At 41.8% G+C, this 13,459-nt stretch overlaps 2 protein-coding genes across 13 annotated transcripts in view; one reads left to right on the top strand and one right to left on the bottom strand.

The window, feature by feature from the left end:
* The window catches only part of CD274 (CD274 molecule), a 144,321-nt gene that overhangs the window by 22,078 nt on the left and 108,784 nt on the right, over window positions 1-13,459 (bottom strand). The gene's annotated exons all lie outside the window — the stretch shown is intronic.
* Window positions 6,799-13,459, top strand: part of PLGRKT (plasminogen receptor with a C-terminal lysine) — a 53,763-nt gene continuing 47,102 nt past the window's right edge. For 2 of the 6 annotated variants that reach the window (XM_072840588.1, XM_072840602.1), the window contains exons 1-4: window positions 6,823-6,907; window positions 7,496-7,629; window positions 8,005-8,114; window positions 10,094-10,180. In XM_072840588.1, coding sequence (XP_072696689.1) covers window positions 10,100-10,180 — 81 coding nt within the window. In that variant the 5' untranslated portion in view covers window positions 6,823-6,907; window positions 7,496-7,629; window positions 8,005-8,114; window positions 10,094-10,099. Of the gene's footprint in view, window positions 6,908-7,495; window positions 7,630-7,987; window positions 8,115-10,093; window positions 10,181-13,459 lie in introns of all 6 variants that reach the window. The other 4 variants (XM_072840573.1, XM_072840595.1, XM_072840579.1 and 1 more) reach the window with 3 other exon arrangements.

Raw genomic sequence — 13,459 nt, 5'->3', positions numbered from 1 at the left:
GGCTTTATTCACATTACACTCTGAAATATAATTGCCCCTTGCTCAGAAAAGCTTTCTTTGGCTTTGCTGTTCCCTTAAATTACTGTCTTCTCTGTTACTCCATTTCAATGGCAAACCTCAGGAAACTGTATCATAACTTTCTTTGACTATCAAATTAACAAAACAAAATGCAATAATTATAGTAAAGATTAATACAGTAATAGTAAATCATGTAGCATTTTTTTTTACATGCTTAAAGGCACTGTCTTGGTAATTTACATATATTAACGCTTTTAAAATTTTATCCTATGAATTGGGTACTGTTATTGCTCCTATTTTAGAGATGTGGATACTGAGGCAAAGTGTTCAAGTAACTTGTTTAAGCTTCTTTCACAGTTAGGAAGTGGCACAGCCAAAATTCCAATCCAGGCACTCTGGCTCCAATATCTATACTTTTTTTTTTTTTAAGATTTTATTTATTCATGAGAGAGACAGCGAGAGAGAGGGGCAGAGACACAGGCAGAGAGAGAAGCAGACTCCACGCAGGGAGTCTGATGTGGGACTCAATCCTGGGACTCCAGGATCACGCCCTGGGCAGAAGGCAGGTGCTCAATCACTGAACCACCCAGACATCCTCAATATCTATACTCTTAACTACTATACAAATATGCAGCGATTTAGTATCCTCATTCACTACTGGTGGCACTGTGTATTTGTTCAACCTCAAAAAATGAAACAGAGTTGCCATATGACCCAGTAATTCTTCCATTTATACCCAAGAACTGAAACATATGGTGTGGGACCCAGGAAATTTAACAAAAATCCCCTACCCCTGGACAAGCGGAGCAGGACTGATTCCATTTTGTGCTACACCTGCCACCTCCTGTGTGACCCCCACATAACCTGCTTATTGCTTAAGGCGCTGCCCCACCCTAGTCAAGCCGCTGGGCACACCCTAATCAGAAATCGGCTCATAACAATGTAACCCTGCTTTGTGCCCACCAAAACTACGTGCCAATTCTGACCAAAGTAATAGGCCAGCTCACATGGATACTATAGGGTAAGATGTAATTCAATCATTCAATCGGCCACCTGTGTGTTGACAGACATGACTGTGCAACTTTCTGTGTATCCCATGGGCCACTGGCCCCTATAAAGCTGCTACGCCTCTTAGTCTCGGGGTCCAAGTCCCTGCTCCGCTGTGTCGGGTATACTTGGACCCAAGCTCGAGCTTGTAAATAAACCCTCCTGTGTTTGCATTGGTGTCGGCTCCTGGCTCCTCGGTGGTTTCTCGGATTCGCAATCTTGGGCACAACAATGGGACACCTAGGTGGCTCAGCTGTAGAGCCTCTGGCTTAGGGCGTGATCCCGGGATCTGGGATTGAGTCCCACATTGGGCTCCTTGCAGGGAACCTCCTTCTCCCTCCACCTATGTCTCTGCTTCTCTCTCTGTGTCTCTCATAAATGAATAAATAAAATCTTTTAAAAAAACTCTGAAACATATGTACAAAAGTACACACTCATGTTCACAGCAGCATTACTCACAACAACACAAAGTGGTAATAAAATAAAATGTTCAACAATTTTGAATGGATAGACAAAATGTAGTTTATCCATGCCTTTGGCTTTTATTATTTTTTATCCATACATTTGAGTATTTTTTTTTAATTTTTATTTATTTATGATAGTCACACACAGAGAGAGAGCAAGAGCAAGAGGCAGAGACATAGGCAGAGGGAGAAGCAGGCTCCATGCACCGGGAGCCCGACCTGGGATCGCGCCCTGGGCCAAAGGCAGGCGCCAAACCACTGGGCCACCCAGGGATCCCCATACATTTGAGTATTATTCAGCCATAGAAAGGTTTGAAGTACTGTTATATGCCACAACTTGAAGGAACCCTGAAAATTTTATGCAATGTTGAAGAAGCCAGGTGCAAAAGACCAAGATACTGTATGACTCTTTATGTGAAATGTCTAGAATAGGCAAATTTTCTTTCTTCAGGGACACCTGGTGGCTCAGCAGTTGAGCGTCTGCCTTTGGCTCAGGACTTCATCCCGGGGTCTGGGATTGAGTCCCACATCAAGCTCTCTGCATGGAGCCTGCTTCTCCCTCTGCCTGTGTCTCTGCCTCTCTCTCTGTCTCTGTTTCGAATGAATGAATGAATGAATGAATGAATGAATGAATGAATAAATAAACAAATAAATAATTTTTTAAAAATTTTCTTTCTTTAGAAAGAAAGAAAATCAGGGATTGCCAGGGGCTGGAGGAAGTGAGAGAATGTACAAAGCTCAGTACAAATTGTGGTTCAAATTGTGCCCAAGCTACAAGTACACTCCATGCCTGAAGTGTGAATTTAAAATTTAGACTGTGTTCCCCACAGCATGGGGAACCATTCCAGAATAGCTTAATATGAAGGGCTAGCCTCAGCCCACACTGCGCAACCACTTGCTCTCCTTCACAGACTGAAGTTCTTGGCTAAACCTAGTTCCCAGAAAATGAAGAATTTCACACCCTTGTGAAAGCATCTCTGTTTTTTTTTTTTTAATATTTTTTTTTTTTATTCATGAGAGACACACACACACAGAGACAGAGACACCGGCAGAAGGAGAACCAGGCTCCCCACAAGGAGCCCGATGTGGGACTTGATTCCAGATCCCAGGATCATGCACTGAGCCAAAGGCAGACGCTCAACGGCTGAGCAACCCAAACATCCTAAAAGCATCTCTGTTAAAAAGAAATACTACTATGCATATCTTGAATTTTCAAAAACTTTGTTTTTTAAAAAACTACTTTATGGTATACAATGGTAAATAATTTTACTAAGTCCCAGGGGAGAGGACTTTCAATTATTTTACATCAGTTCTCTCTAATATGTTTATGTTTATACTATTTAACCCAATATTTACAATCAATATATATGAAGTTGGTCATCACAGTGTTATTGACAGTAGCAAAAAACAATCCATCAGTGAAAATTGTATACATACTTGCAGAAAATCATATACCTTTTAAAAATGGCACAAATGAATGCTATGTAACAATATGAAAATCCTTATGCTAAAATGATCAAGAGCACCTATTTGTATGTGTGTGTAAAAAAGATACACACCTACATTCACAAATTCATAGAAATAATGCACATACCTATTAAAGTTATATGTCATTTGATACTGAAATAAATTTCCTTTAATCTCTTACCCCACATTCTATTAAATGTGTTCAATACATATGCCTAGATTTCTCTCAGTTCCCAAGGTATATATTCTCATGGTCACTTTTTTCACTTATATTTTAAGATTGTGAACAATATCCTACATAGAAGAATATAACATAGGTATACAATTTAAAGGGTCAATGCTGAGAACAACAAGGCAAACCTAGAAGGTTGGGTTAGTATTTGCTCTTAGGGTGACTGGACACCTTCTCCACTGATGCGGTGGTCTGCTAGGGCTAAGGGCAGGGATGGATCTTCCTCAGGGCTAGAGTCTCCTGAAGTACATGCTATTCTCTCAACTCATTTAGTAGCAAAGAATAGAGTACCAACAGTTCCTCAAGTCTTTTCTCCATAAGGCTAACTAGGAGAGAGGCTTGATCTACTCAAGATGGAAACTGTTCGTGGGGTGAGAAAAAAATAGATATTTCTCAGAGCAGCAGGGGAAAAAGATGACTTTTCCAAAACAAAATTAGTAACTCTTACCAAATCTGCTCTTTTTCATTTCCTGTCTTAACCTTTTTGCCACTTTATGATGGCAATTTAACAGAGGAAGAGACTGAGGCTCCAATAGATTGGGTAAACTGTCTGTGTTTAGGGGCACTTCGGTGGCCCAGTCAGTTAGGAGCATGACTCTTGGTTTTGTCTCAGGTTGTTTCTCACGATCCTGAGTTGGAATTCCTGGTAGAGCTCCCTGTGGAGTCTGCTAAAGACTCTCTCCCTCTGCCCCTCCCCATTCATGTGCACACATGTGCATTCTCTCTCTCTCCTAAATATAAATAAATCTTTAAACTGTGTCAAGACTCAAACAGAAAAAAAAATCCACCCTCAACATTAAACCTATTCTGCAAACAGAAAAGCTATTAAAATGTTTATAACTGTGAAAACTCTGATCAAAGTAGGTTTATAAAGAACATACCTCAGCATAATAAAGCCATATATTAAAAACCCACAGTTAACATTATACTTTCTAGTGAAAAACCGAGAAATTTTCCTCTAAGATCAGGAATAAGACTAGGATGCACTCTGTTTCCACTTTTATTCAACACAGTACTGGAAGTCCTAGCCACAGCAATCAGACAAGAAAAGAAATAAAAAGCTTGCAAAGTGGTAAGGAAGAAGATAAACTGTCACTATTTGCAGATGACATGACACTGTACATAGAAAGCTCTAAAGACTCTATAAAAAACTATTATATCTAATAAATTCAGTAAAGTTGCAGGATACAAAGTTAACATACAGATATCAGTTGTGTTTTATACATTAATAATAAAGTAGCAGAAAGAGAAATTAAGAACACAATTCCATTTATAATTGTACCAAAAAGAATAAAACACCTACTAATAAACATAACCAAGGAGGTGAAAGACCTGCACTCTGAAAATTATAAAACACTGATGAAAGAAACTGAAGACAACACAGACAAGTGGAAAGATATTCCACACTCATGGATTGGGAGAATTAGTATTGTTAAAATGCCCATATTACCCAAAGCAATCTATAAATTCAGTACAATCCCTATCAAAGTACCAACAATGTTTTACACAGAACTAGAACAAATTATTTTTTTTAAGATTTTATTTATTTATTCATGAGAGACACACACAGAGAGAGACAGAGACACAGGCAGAGTGAGAAGCAGGCTTCTCGCAGGGAGGGCAATGTGGGACTCAATTCCAGGACCTGGGATCATGACCTGAGCCAAAGGCAGGCAGACATTCAACCACTGAGCCACCCAGGTGTCCCAAAACTAGAACAAATTAATACTAAGATTTGTAGATAACCAAAAAAGAAAAGATCTTGAATAGCCAAAGCAATCTTGAGAAAGAAGAACAAAGCTGGAGGTTTCACAATCCCAGATTTCAAGGTATATTTCAAAACTGTAATATAAGTAGTAACAGTATGGAACTACACAAGAATAGACACATAGATCAATGGAACAGGATTGAGAGCCCAGAAATAAACCCACATTTATATGGCCAATTAATCTACAACAAAGAAGGCAAGAATATACAATGGGGAAATGAATGGTCTGGGAAACTGGAGAGCTACATGCAAAAGAATGAAACCGAGCCACTTTCTTACACCATACACAAAAATAAACTCAAAATGGATTATAGACCTAAATATGAGACTTGCAACCATAAAACTCCTAGAAAAAAAACCATAGGCAGTGATTTCTTTGACATTGGCCTTAACAACATTTTCCTATGTATGTCTCTTCAGGCAAGGGAAATAAAACAAACAGAAACTCCTAGGATTACACCAAAATAGAAAGCTTTTGCACAGCAAAGGAAACCATCAACAAAATAAAAAGGCAACCTACTGAATGGGAGAAGATAGTTGCAAATGATACATTTGTTAAGGGCTTAATATTCAAAACATACAAAGAACTTATACAACTCAACACCAAAAAAAAAAAAAACAAAAAAGAAAATCCAATTAAAAAATGGGCAGATGGGGACGCCTGGGTGGCTCAGCAGTTGAGTGTCTGCCTTTGGCTCAGGGCATGATTCTGGGGTCCAGGGATCAAGTCCCACATGTGCTTCCTGTAGGGAGCCTGCTTCTGCCTCTGCCTGTGTCTCTGCCTCTCTCTCTGTGTGTGTCTCATGAATAAGTGAATAAAATCTTATTTTAAAAAATGGGCAGATGACCTGAATATATATTTTTCCAAAGCAGACATACAGATAACCAATAGGTACATGAAAAGACACTCAACATCACTCAACAGCCAGGGAAATGCAAATCAAAACCACAATGAGATATCACCTGACACCTGTAAGAATGGCGAATCAAAAAGACATGAAATAACAAGTATTTGCAAGAATGTGGAGAAAAAGAAACCCTCATGCATTGTTGGTGGGAACGCAAACTGGTGCAGCCACTGTGGAAAACAGTATGGAGGTTCCTTAAAAAATTAAAATTAGAATTACCGTATCCAGTAGCTACACTACTAGGTATTTACCCAAAGAAAATGAAAACACTAATTTAAAAAGATATATGCACCCCTATGTTTATTGCAGCATTATTTATACCTGCCAACATATAAAAGTGACCTAAACATCCATCAATAGATGAATGGATAAAGAAGTGGTGGTATATATATGAGTACACACACTGGAATATTACTCGCCCGTAAAAAAGGAGATCTTGCCGTTTGTAACAACATGGATGGACATAGGTGGTATTATGCTAAGTGAGGTAAGTCAGAGAAAGACAGAGAAAGACAAATATTATATGACTTCGCTTATATGTGGAATCTAAAAAACAAGTGAATAAACAAACAAAAGCCAAAACAGACTGTAAATACAGAGGAGAAACTGAGGCTTGCCAGATGGGAAGGCCATAAGAGGATGGGCAAAATGGGTGAAGGGGACCGGGAGGCAGAGGCTTCCAGTTATAGAGTAAGTGACGGGGAATAGAGTCAGGTCCTACGGTGACAGCATAAGGCATAGACTTGTCAAACCACTAGGTTGTACACTTGACACTAATGTAACATTGTGCGTCAACTATACTTTTTAAAAGCACACACTAGGCCTCAGCCAGGCGAGCGGCCCCTTTAAGGAAGCAAGGGCTGCGCTGATTGGCCGAGGCTCCGTCAGGGCCACCCAATCCCGAGGCTCTGCGGGGCGAGTTCCGGTCCCGGCGCGGTCAAGGGGACCCGGGCCTGCAGGCCTCCGCCTCGAGTGCCGGCCGCACCCCCGCCGCCCGCCCCCGGTGAGTGAGCGCCCCAGGACGGCCCGCGGGCCGAGGGCTGGTGGGGAGGGCGGGGCTGCCCGGCCCCCTGCACTCCTGGCCGCGCTGGGCGCCCGCTCCTTGGGAGCACCCCCACCGGGCCCCCCTCCCGTGCCCAGTGCTGAGCGGTGTGTCCCCAGCCTCGTTCCAGGAGAGCCACTCCTCCTCGCAGGGACTCCTGGCCCCTCCCGCGTCCACGTCACGGAGTTGGGGAAAGCCGGCCGAGCCCCGTCCGTGGAAATCAGCACAGCACTGCAGGAAATCCCCGAGTTACAACAATTGGGTGTGCATTAGGGAAAACGTCCCGGAAGCTGTGGGTGGATTCTGACCTGGAATATGTAGAGGAAGTGGGTGTGAATGGAACGTGAAAATTTACAGAAACTGATTGTAATTGTGGCACCAGTCATAAGTGTAGGTACTGTGTCATTTGACTAGGAAATGAATCAGCACAGACATTTGGATAACAAAAGTCCATAGGTCATGAACTTATCTCTCTCTCTCTCTCTCTCTCTCTCTCTCTCTCTCTCTTTCCGTCTCTCTCTCCCTCTTAATATGTAAATCAAATGCTAGATCCCTGCGGTGACTGGAGGAAGGCTGCCTAGAACTTGCAGCCCCTGCACTCCTCAGAAATACCCATTTCCACTGTGAATCACTGCACAGCTGAGAGGGGCTGGAGCATTAAATAGCCCGTTTTAAGGTCTCAGGTAATCAAAGGAAAAATGAAGTCAGAAAGGACCAAATCAGCATTCTCAGCATTCTCTCTCTCTGAGACAGACTGGTATCTTAGTTGTTAAGTAGCAAGACATTTGGCACCAGTGATAAAGTGTTGGGATTTTTAGAAGATTTATCTTATTCAATTGAGTGAATTCAAAATTGCAAGATCACTCTTGCTTGGTTTCTGATACGTATTTTGTGACTGGGAGAGAGAAAACTGAGAGTATTCTGACCATTCTAAGGAGCTTCCTAGACTCTGGAAATGGCTTTGTTAGGGTGGGGAAGGAGAAGGAAGCTGAAAATACTAAACTCTAGGGCATAGTTTAAAAGGTGTACACTCATTTTCAGGTGTGGTTTCCCTTAAGGAACACAAGGAAGCTCTTCATCCTGCTTGGATTCTGCCTTTACCCTTGGGAGTGTCCTCTAACACATCCGCACCACCATCCAGACCCAAGAAACCAAGGCCAGAACACAGGTAATCCTGCACTATAATCTTCCAGATAGTTTCTCTTCCCTCGATGGCTGACAAGAGGACTCCACTTCAGGAGAGATCGCACCCCCTTATAAACAGGGGCCCTCTAAGAGACACATTTCGTATGGGTGTGTGTGTGTGTGTGTGTGTGTAGGAATGAGATTAGAGGACAGTTTTCTTTATAAATGTTTGCAGAATATGTAAAAATTCAGCCATCTATTCCTACATACATAAAAAAAAAAAAAAATAAGGAATGGCAAGTGACCTGAGCTAGGTTTCTCTTGTACCATTCATGCTCTATGCAAATATTTATGCAAAAAAGACATCATGGGAACTCCAAGATGGATAATATATTGCTCTTTCCTTCAAACAAGTTCTGGTCTGCTGTTGGAGATAGCTGACTGGGGGTGTCAAAGTCTGCAGAAAGGAGAGAACTTCTCTTAGGTCTCCCTACCCTCATGAGGTAGCCTCTAATAGAGGATGGAATGGGGCAGTGGCAGAAGGGGAGTGAAACTTAATGGCCTGCCTCTTCTCTACAGTGAGTGGTTCAGCCTCCTATGCCCAGCATTGAGGCTGACTCTGGCTCAGAGGCCCTTGTAATTCAAGAATGTAGCTATGGCCAGAATCCAGGGAAGCCACTGAAATCTGGCTTGTAGTTCTCACTCACCTGGAGCCAAATTAGCAAGGATGACTCATTCTACTTGTTTGGCATGAAATGCCCTCCCCCCCCCCCCCCATCATCTCCCCAATTAGCCAGAAGCCACTACTTCCTGATGAGGGTATGGAAAATAGAAGCTCTGCTGGGTTTCTCACAGAAGAGTGTGAGTCCTGGATAGAAAGCATTGAGACTGGCCACTGTGACCTAAGTTTCACAACCCTGCTCAGTAGCCTACCAAAGAGAATCAGCAATATCATTGAGGATAGAGCAACTGGAACTTCCCTGAGTTTTGCAATCTTCTGAAAGTAAAATTAATCTAACTGAAGGCCTTCTGTATCTACACAATTGGGTTAAGAACAAAAAATTGAAATTTTGGCCCCTAGAAGTGATGGCCCATTTAAGAACTTCTTAAGTAAGATAAATAAGATAAGCAATACCGTGTATTCATTTAAAAATTGCTTTTCCCAGGACATTTAAGTATCATTTTGTTCTTTCCCTCTTGAGAACTTTAGCAGTAGCCTGCAGAGAACAAAGGTGAAGCCAGAAGAGGGTATGTAGGAGAGGGACAGGGATTACAGGAAGAGTTTTGACATAGTGACCTTGAGACACCTGAAACTTCCTAAAATACAAATGCAAGGAGCACAGAAGCCTGTCCTCAAGGCGTGCAATGCACCTTCTGAATCACCCCTTCTCAGAAGCAAAGTTTCTGTCATCCAACTGTACAGAAGTTAAGAAGATGGACGGTATCCAACTGGTCCCTCACAAAAAAAAAGAGTGGTCTTTTTGTTTGTTTGTTTGTTTGTTTGTTTGTTTTAAAGTATTCAGTTCTTCAAGATTTACAGTGGGAAGAAAAATCAGGAAACATGGAGCTGTATACTCATAGAGTGGGAGAAAATTTTAGAAGTTACTTAAGTTCTGTCCACTGGTCTTAGGTGAGCAAATGTTGGCCAGGCTGGTTAAGTTTGCCCAAGATCAGACAACTAGTTAGAAGCAAGGACTAGGGCAGCCTGGGTGGCTTAGCGGTTTAGCGCCGCCTTCAGCCCAGGGCGTGATCCTGGAGACCTGGGATCGAGTCCCACGTCAGGCTCCCTGCATGGAGCCTGTATCTCCCTCTGCCTGTGTCTCTTCGCCTCTCTCTCTCTCTCTCATGAATAAATAAAATCTTTAAAAAAAAAAAAAAAGCAAGGACTATAATCCATGCTGTATTCCCAGGAAATTTGTCTTTTTTTTACATTGTTATAAGCGTAAGGTAGCTCAAAGTATATCATATGAGGGCATATGTAGAATATATTGTTTTAAGCCTCTTTGCTTTTTCACATTTTAGGTCAAGATGGGGTTTATTTTCTCAAAATCTATGAATGAAAACATGAAAAACCAACAGGAGTTTATGCTTATGAATGCTCGACTCCAGGTACATTTTCAAATAATTAAGCTTTTATGTTGTTATAGTGGTTAAAGTTTCCACAACATGTACTCTAGCAGTACTGTTCTCTTTGACTGCAAAGGGTGAAATGTTCTTGGGGCTCCATCCTCAGAATCAAGATGAAATGCATTCTTAGTTATCTGGTGAATGAGTGTATTTATACCTCCAATCCTGATACTTGTGTACAAGTTCCATACTGAAGACATGCTGCTTAGAGTGTAGGGTAAGTAGAATAATTCCTCTCCCCTTACCAAATATCTGCATCCTAATCTCCTCTGAATACACTGCCTTACGTGGCAAAAGAAACTTTGCAAGTGATTAAGTTAAGGAGTTTGAGACAGAGAAGATGCTCAATTATCCTGGATTATCTGGATGGGCCCAATGTAATTACAAAGGTCCTTATAAGGGATAGAAGAAGGTAAGAGGGTCAAAGTTAGAGAGATCTGAAGATGCTACACCGCTGGCTTTGAAGATAGAGTAAAAGGCAAAGGAATTCAGGTAGCCTCTAGAAGCTAGAAAAGGAAAGGATACAGATTTTCTCCTAGAGCTCATAGGGAACACAGTCCCACCAGCCCACTTTGGATTTCTGACTCCAGAACTATAAGATAATTAATTTACATTGTTTTAAGCCACTAAATTTGATAATTTGTTATAGCAACATTAGGAAATTAATATATAGTGTGAAAACTTGACATTGGATTTATGCATAGGTTGGAATAGAAAAGATCAAAGCAATGTAGAAGATTGTCTAATTTCCTATTAGAGGTTGTCAAAAAGGATTACAAAATGTTGTATGTCAAAATCAAGTACTAAAAGTTTGACTAAAATTATTTTCCTAAGATTTCAAGCAAAGATCTCTTGGCCTTTGTGGTTCATTATGGCCCTGGGATTAGAAGGTCCTACTGTGAGACAGTATGGCGAGGGGTTCAAAGTGAGGACTAAATCCAGGTTTGAATCCCATCCCCCACCCCCCACCCCCCAACTAACTGTATGATGTGTGCCTCAGTCTCCACGTCTGTCAACTGGAGGTGACAGTATCCGCTTCAGAGGGTTGTTTTGAGGAGTAATGACGGTATATAGAGAGTATACAGAACAATGGTTCAGGTCTATAGAACACTGTCTTTCACCTTAAAAGTATTACGTCGCTGCTACTGTTATTACTGCTATTGAGTGTCTTGTGCAGGATAACAAATTATTTTGGGAGAATGGAACAATTTAAAGAATGGAAACAAATTGTTGTAACAGAGCACAGTGACCTAGGGGAGAGCAAACATTAGGCATAAAAACCAGCCAAGAATGTCAAAGACCCAGAGAGTCCTTTCCTAAGACCTTTGGAAATGACAGACTTTACATCAGTTCCCATGAAGTCACGATATATGAAGGGCCTGGGATTTTATCCCATTCTCAAGCTAACAAATTAGCCTGTTCCTATTTCATGGACACTGGCCAATACAAGAGACACTTCCATCAGAGACAAAGGACTTCATTACTCATAGCACAGTAAGCAACATGAGTGTGAGGTTGGCATGAATATCCCCATGTTCCTCGAGTCTCACAGAGGTGACAAAGATGGAGTTAAATGGATGCTGTGCACATATGAGGAATCCTGGGCTTAGGGAATCTACTGCCTTTATAACAATCAGCGAGCTGGGGATGGTGGGGCGGGGGGTGCGGGACTTGACCTCATTCCTCAAGGTCATTTGCCCTAAATACAACCCAGAGAAATGGCCCGAATAAGAGCAATCTGGGTCTTGTATCCTTGGCCTACTCAGCAAGAATGTGCGGGGACATTCGGGGGCCATGGACAGTTGCCTCCCAACAACCTGCCTCTCAGCCCTATTGATCAGAGTTTTGAGAACAGCCTTGACTTCTGCCCACTGATCCCAGTGACCACCATAGCTAGTGCTAAGTTCAAACTAGTAGGAACACTATCATTGCCATCAGTTTTCAGCTCAGCTGAAACAGAGGTAAACTAGGCCCATGCATTTCTCTATGAATCCAAGGGCCCAATTAAGCCAGTAGCTCTATTTCATGTGGCAGGGTAGGAGATGGAACATTTTCCCAAAAGTGGTAGCTACTACTCCTTTATGAAATTCTGGAGTGACTTTAGGGCCAGGCCAGTCATACCCTCAAATACATTTTTATTTGACCAGCAAACAGGCCCTTTTTGTACCTGTCATGTCCTCATCAACCCACCTCAAAACGGGATGAAGCCTGAGAGTCACAAGACTCCCTGGGTCAGGTATTCATTTTTAACAAGAGCTCAGTCATAGTCAGTGGCTTCCTCCTGCCTTTTTGAAAGGGTTATGTTATGGGTTGAATTGTATGTCCTTTCCACAATTCATATGTTAAAGTTCTAATCCCTACTATCTCAGAATATGATGTGTTTGGAGAAAGTCTTTACTGAGTCAATCAAGTAAAATGAGGTCAGTAGAATGGGCCCTAATCCAATATAAGACTGCTGTCCTCATAAAATGGGGGAAATCTGAACACAGAGGCATGCCTACAGAGAGAATGTGATATGACTATGAGGTCAGCTATTTACAAGCCAAGAACAGAGGCCTGGAACTGATGCTAGCACATAGCCCTGGGAAAGCAACTAACCCTACTGACACCTCAATTTTGGACTTCTAGCCTCTGGAACTGAGACAATAAATTTCTGCTGTTAAGCCACCTTGTTTGTGGTGTACTTTGTTTTGACAGTCCCAGGAAACTAATACAGGAGGTATTTGGTGCCTGTCTTTGCAGGTGGTGATGCTGTATAGGCAATGGCCTCTCTGGAGATTGGCTATGATTTTCTCTTTTTCTCTGTGGGATTCTATATTGTTTCTAATAGACCACCTGGAAGATGTCAGGGAATCCCTGAATGAGTGTCCTCTCATCACTATGAGTATTTACAATTTAAGCAAGTAAATATCAATTTCATTAGACATTTATTTGCAGGGGACATTACTGCAGTATCCTGAATCAGCTCAAGGATCACTTTCATTTCCCTTCCTTACTGCAAACTTTGCCCAAACTCATCATTTGAATTCCAGTACTTTTTTCTCTATGGGAACACAGACCAAAGAATTTAACACAGGTACTTCAGGGGTTATCAGTAGTTAAGGAGATTACACTGTCTCACAGCTGGGGAAAACTGGGGAATGCAGAGGGGCAAGGACAGCTTTTTGCCCTTTGGCTCCTCATTCCAGAATTGGTACCGCTTCCTCCCCTGTGGACCCCTGGCTTCTGAAGAGTGCTGGTGTTCAGGGACATCATTCTCTT

Source organism: Canis lupus, chromosome 1 (genome assembly GCF_048164855.1).
Source record: "Canis lupus baileyi chromosome 1, mCanLup2.hap1, whole genome shotgun sequence".
In the NCBI taxonomy this organism is placed as follows: Eukaryota; Metazoa; Chordata; class Mammalia; order Carnivora; family Canidae; genus Canis; species Canis lupus.
This window is presented reverse-complemented; position numbering and strand designations above follow the sequence as displayed.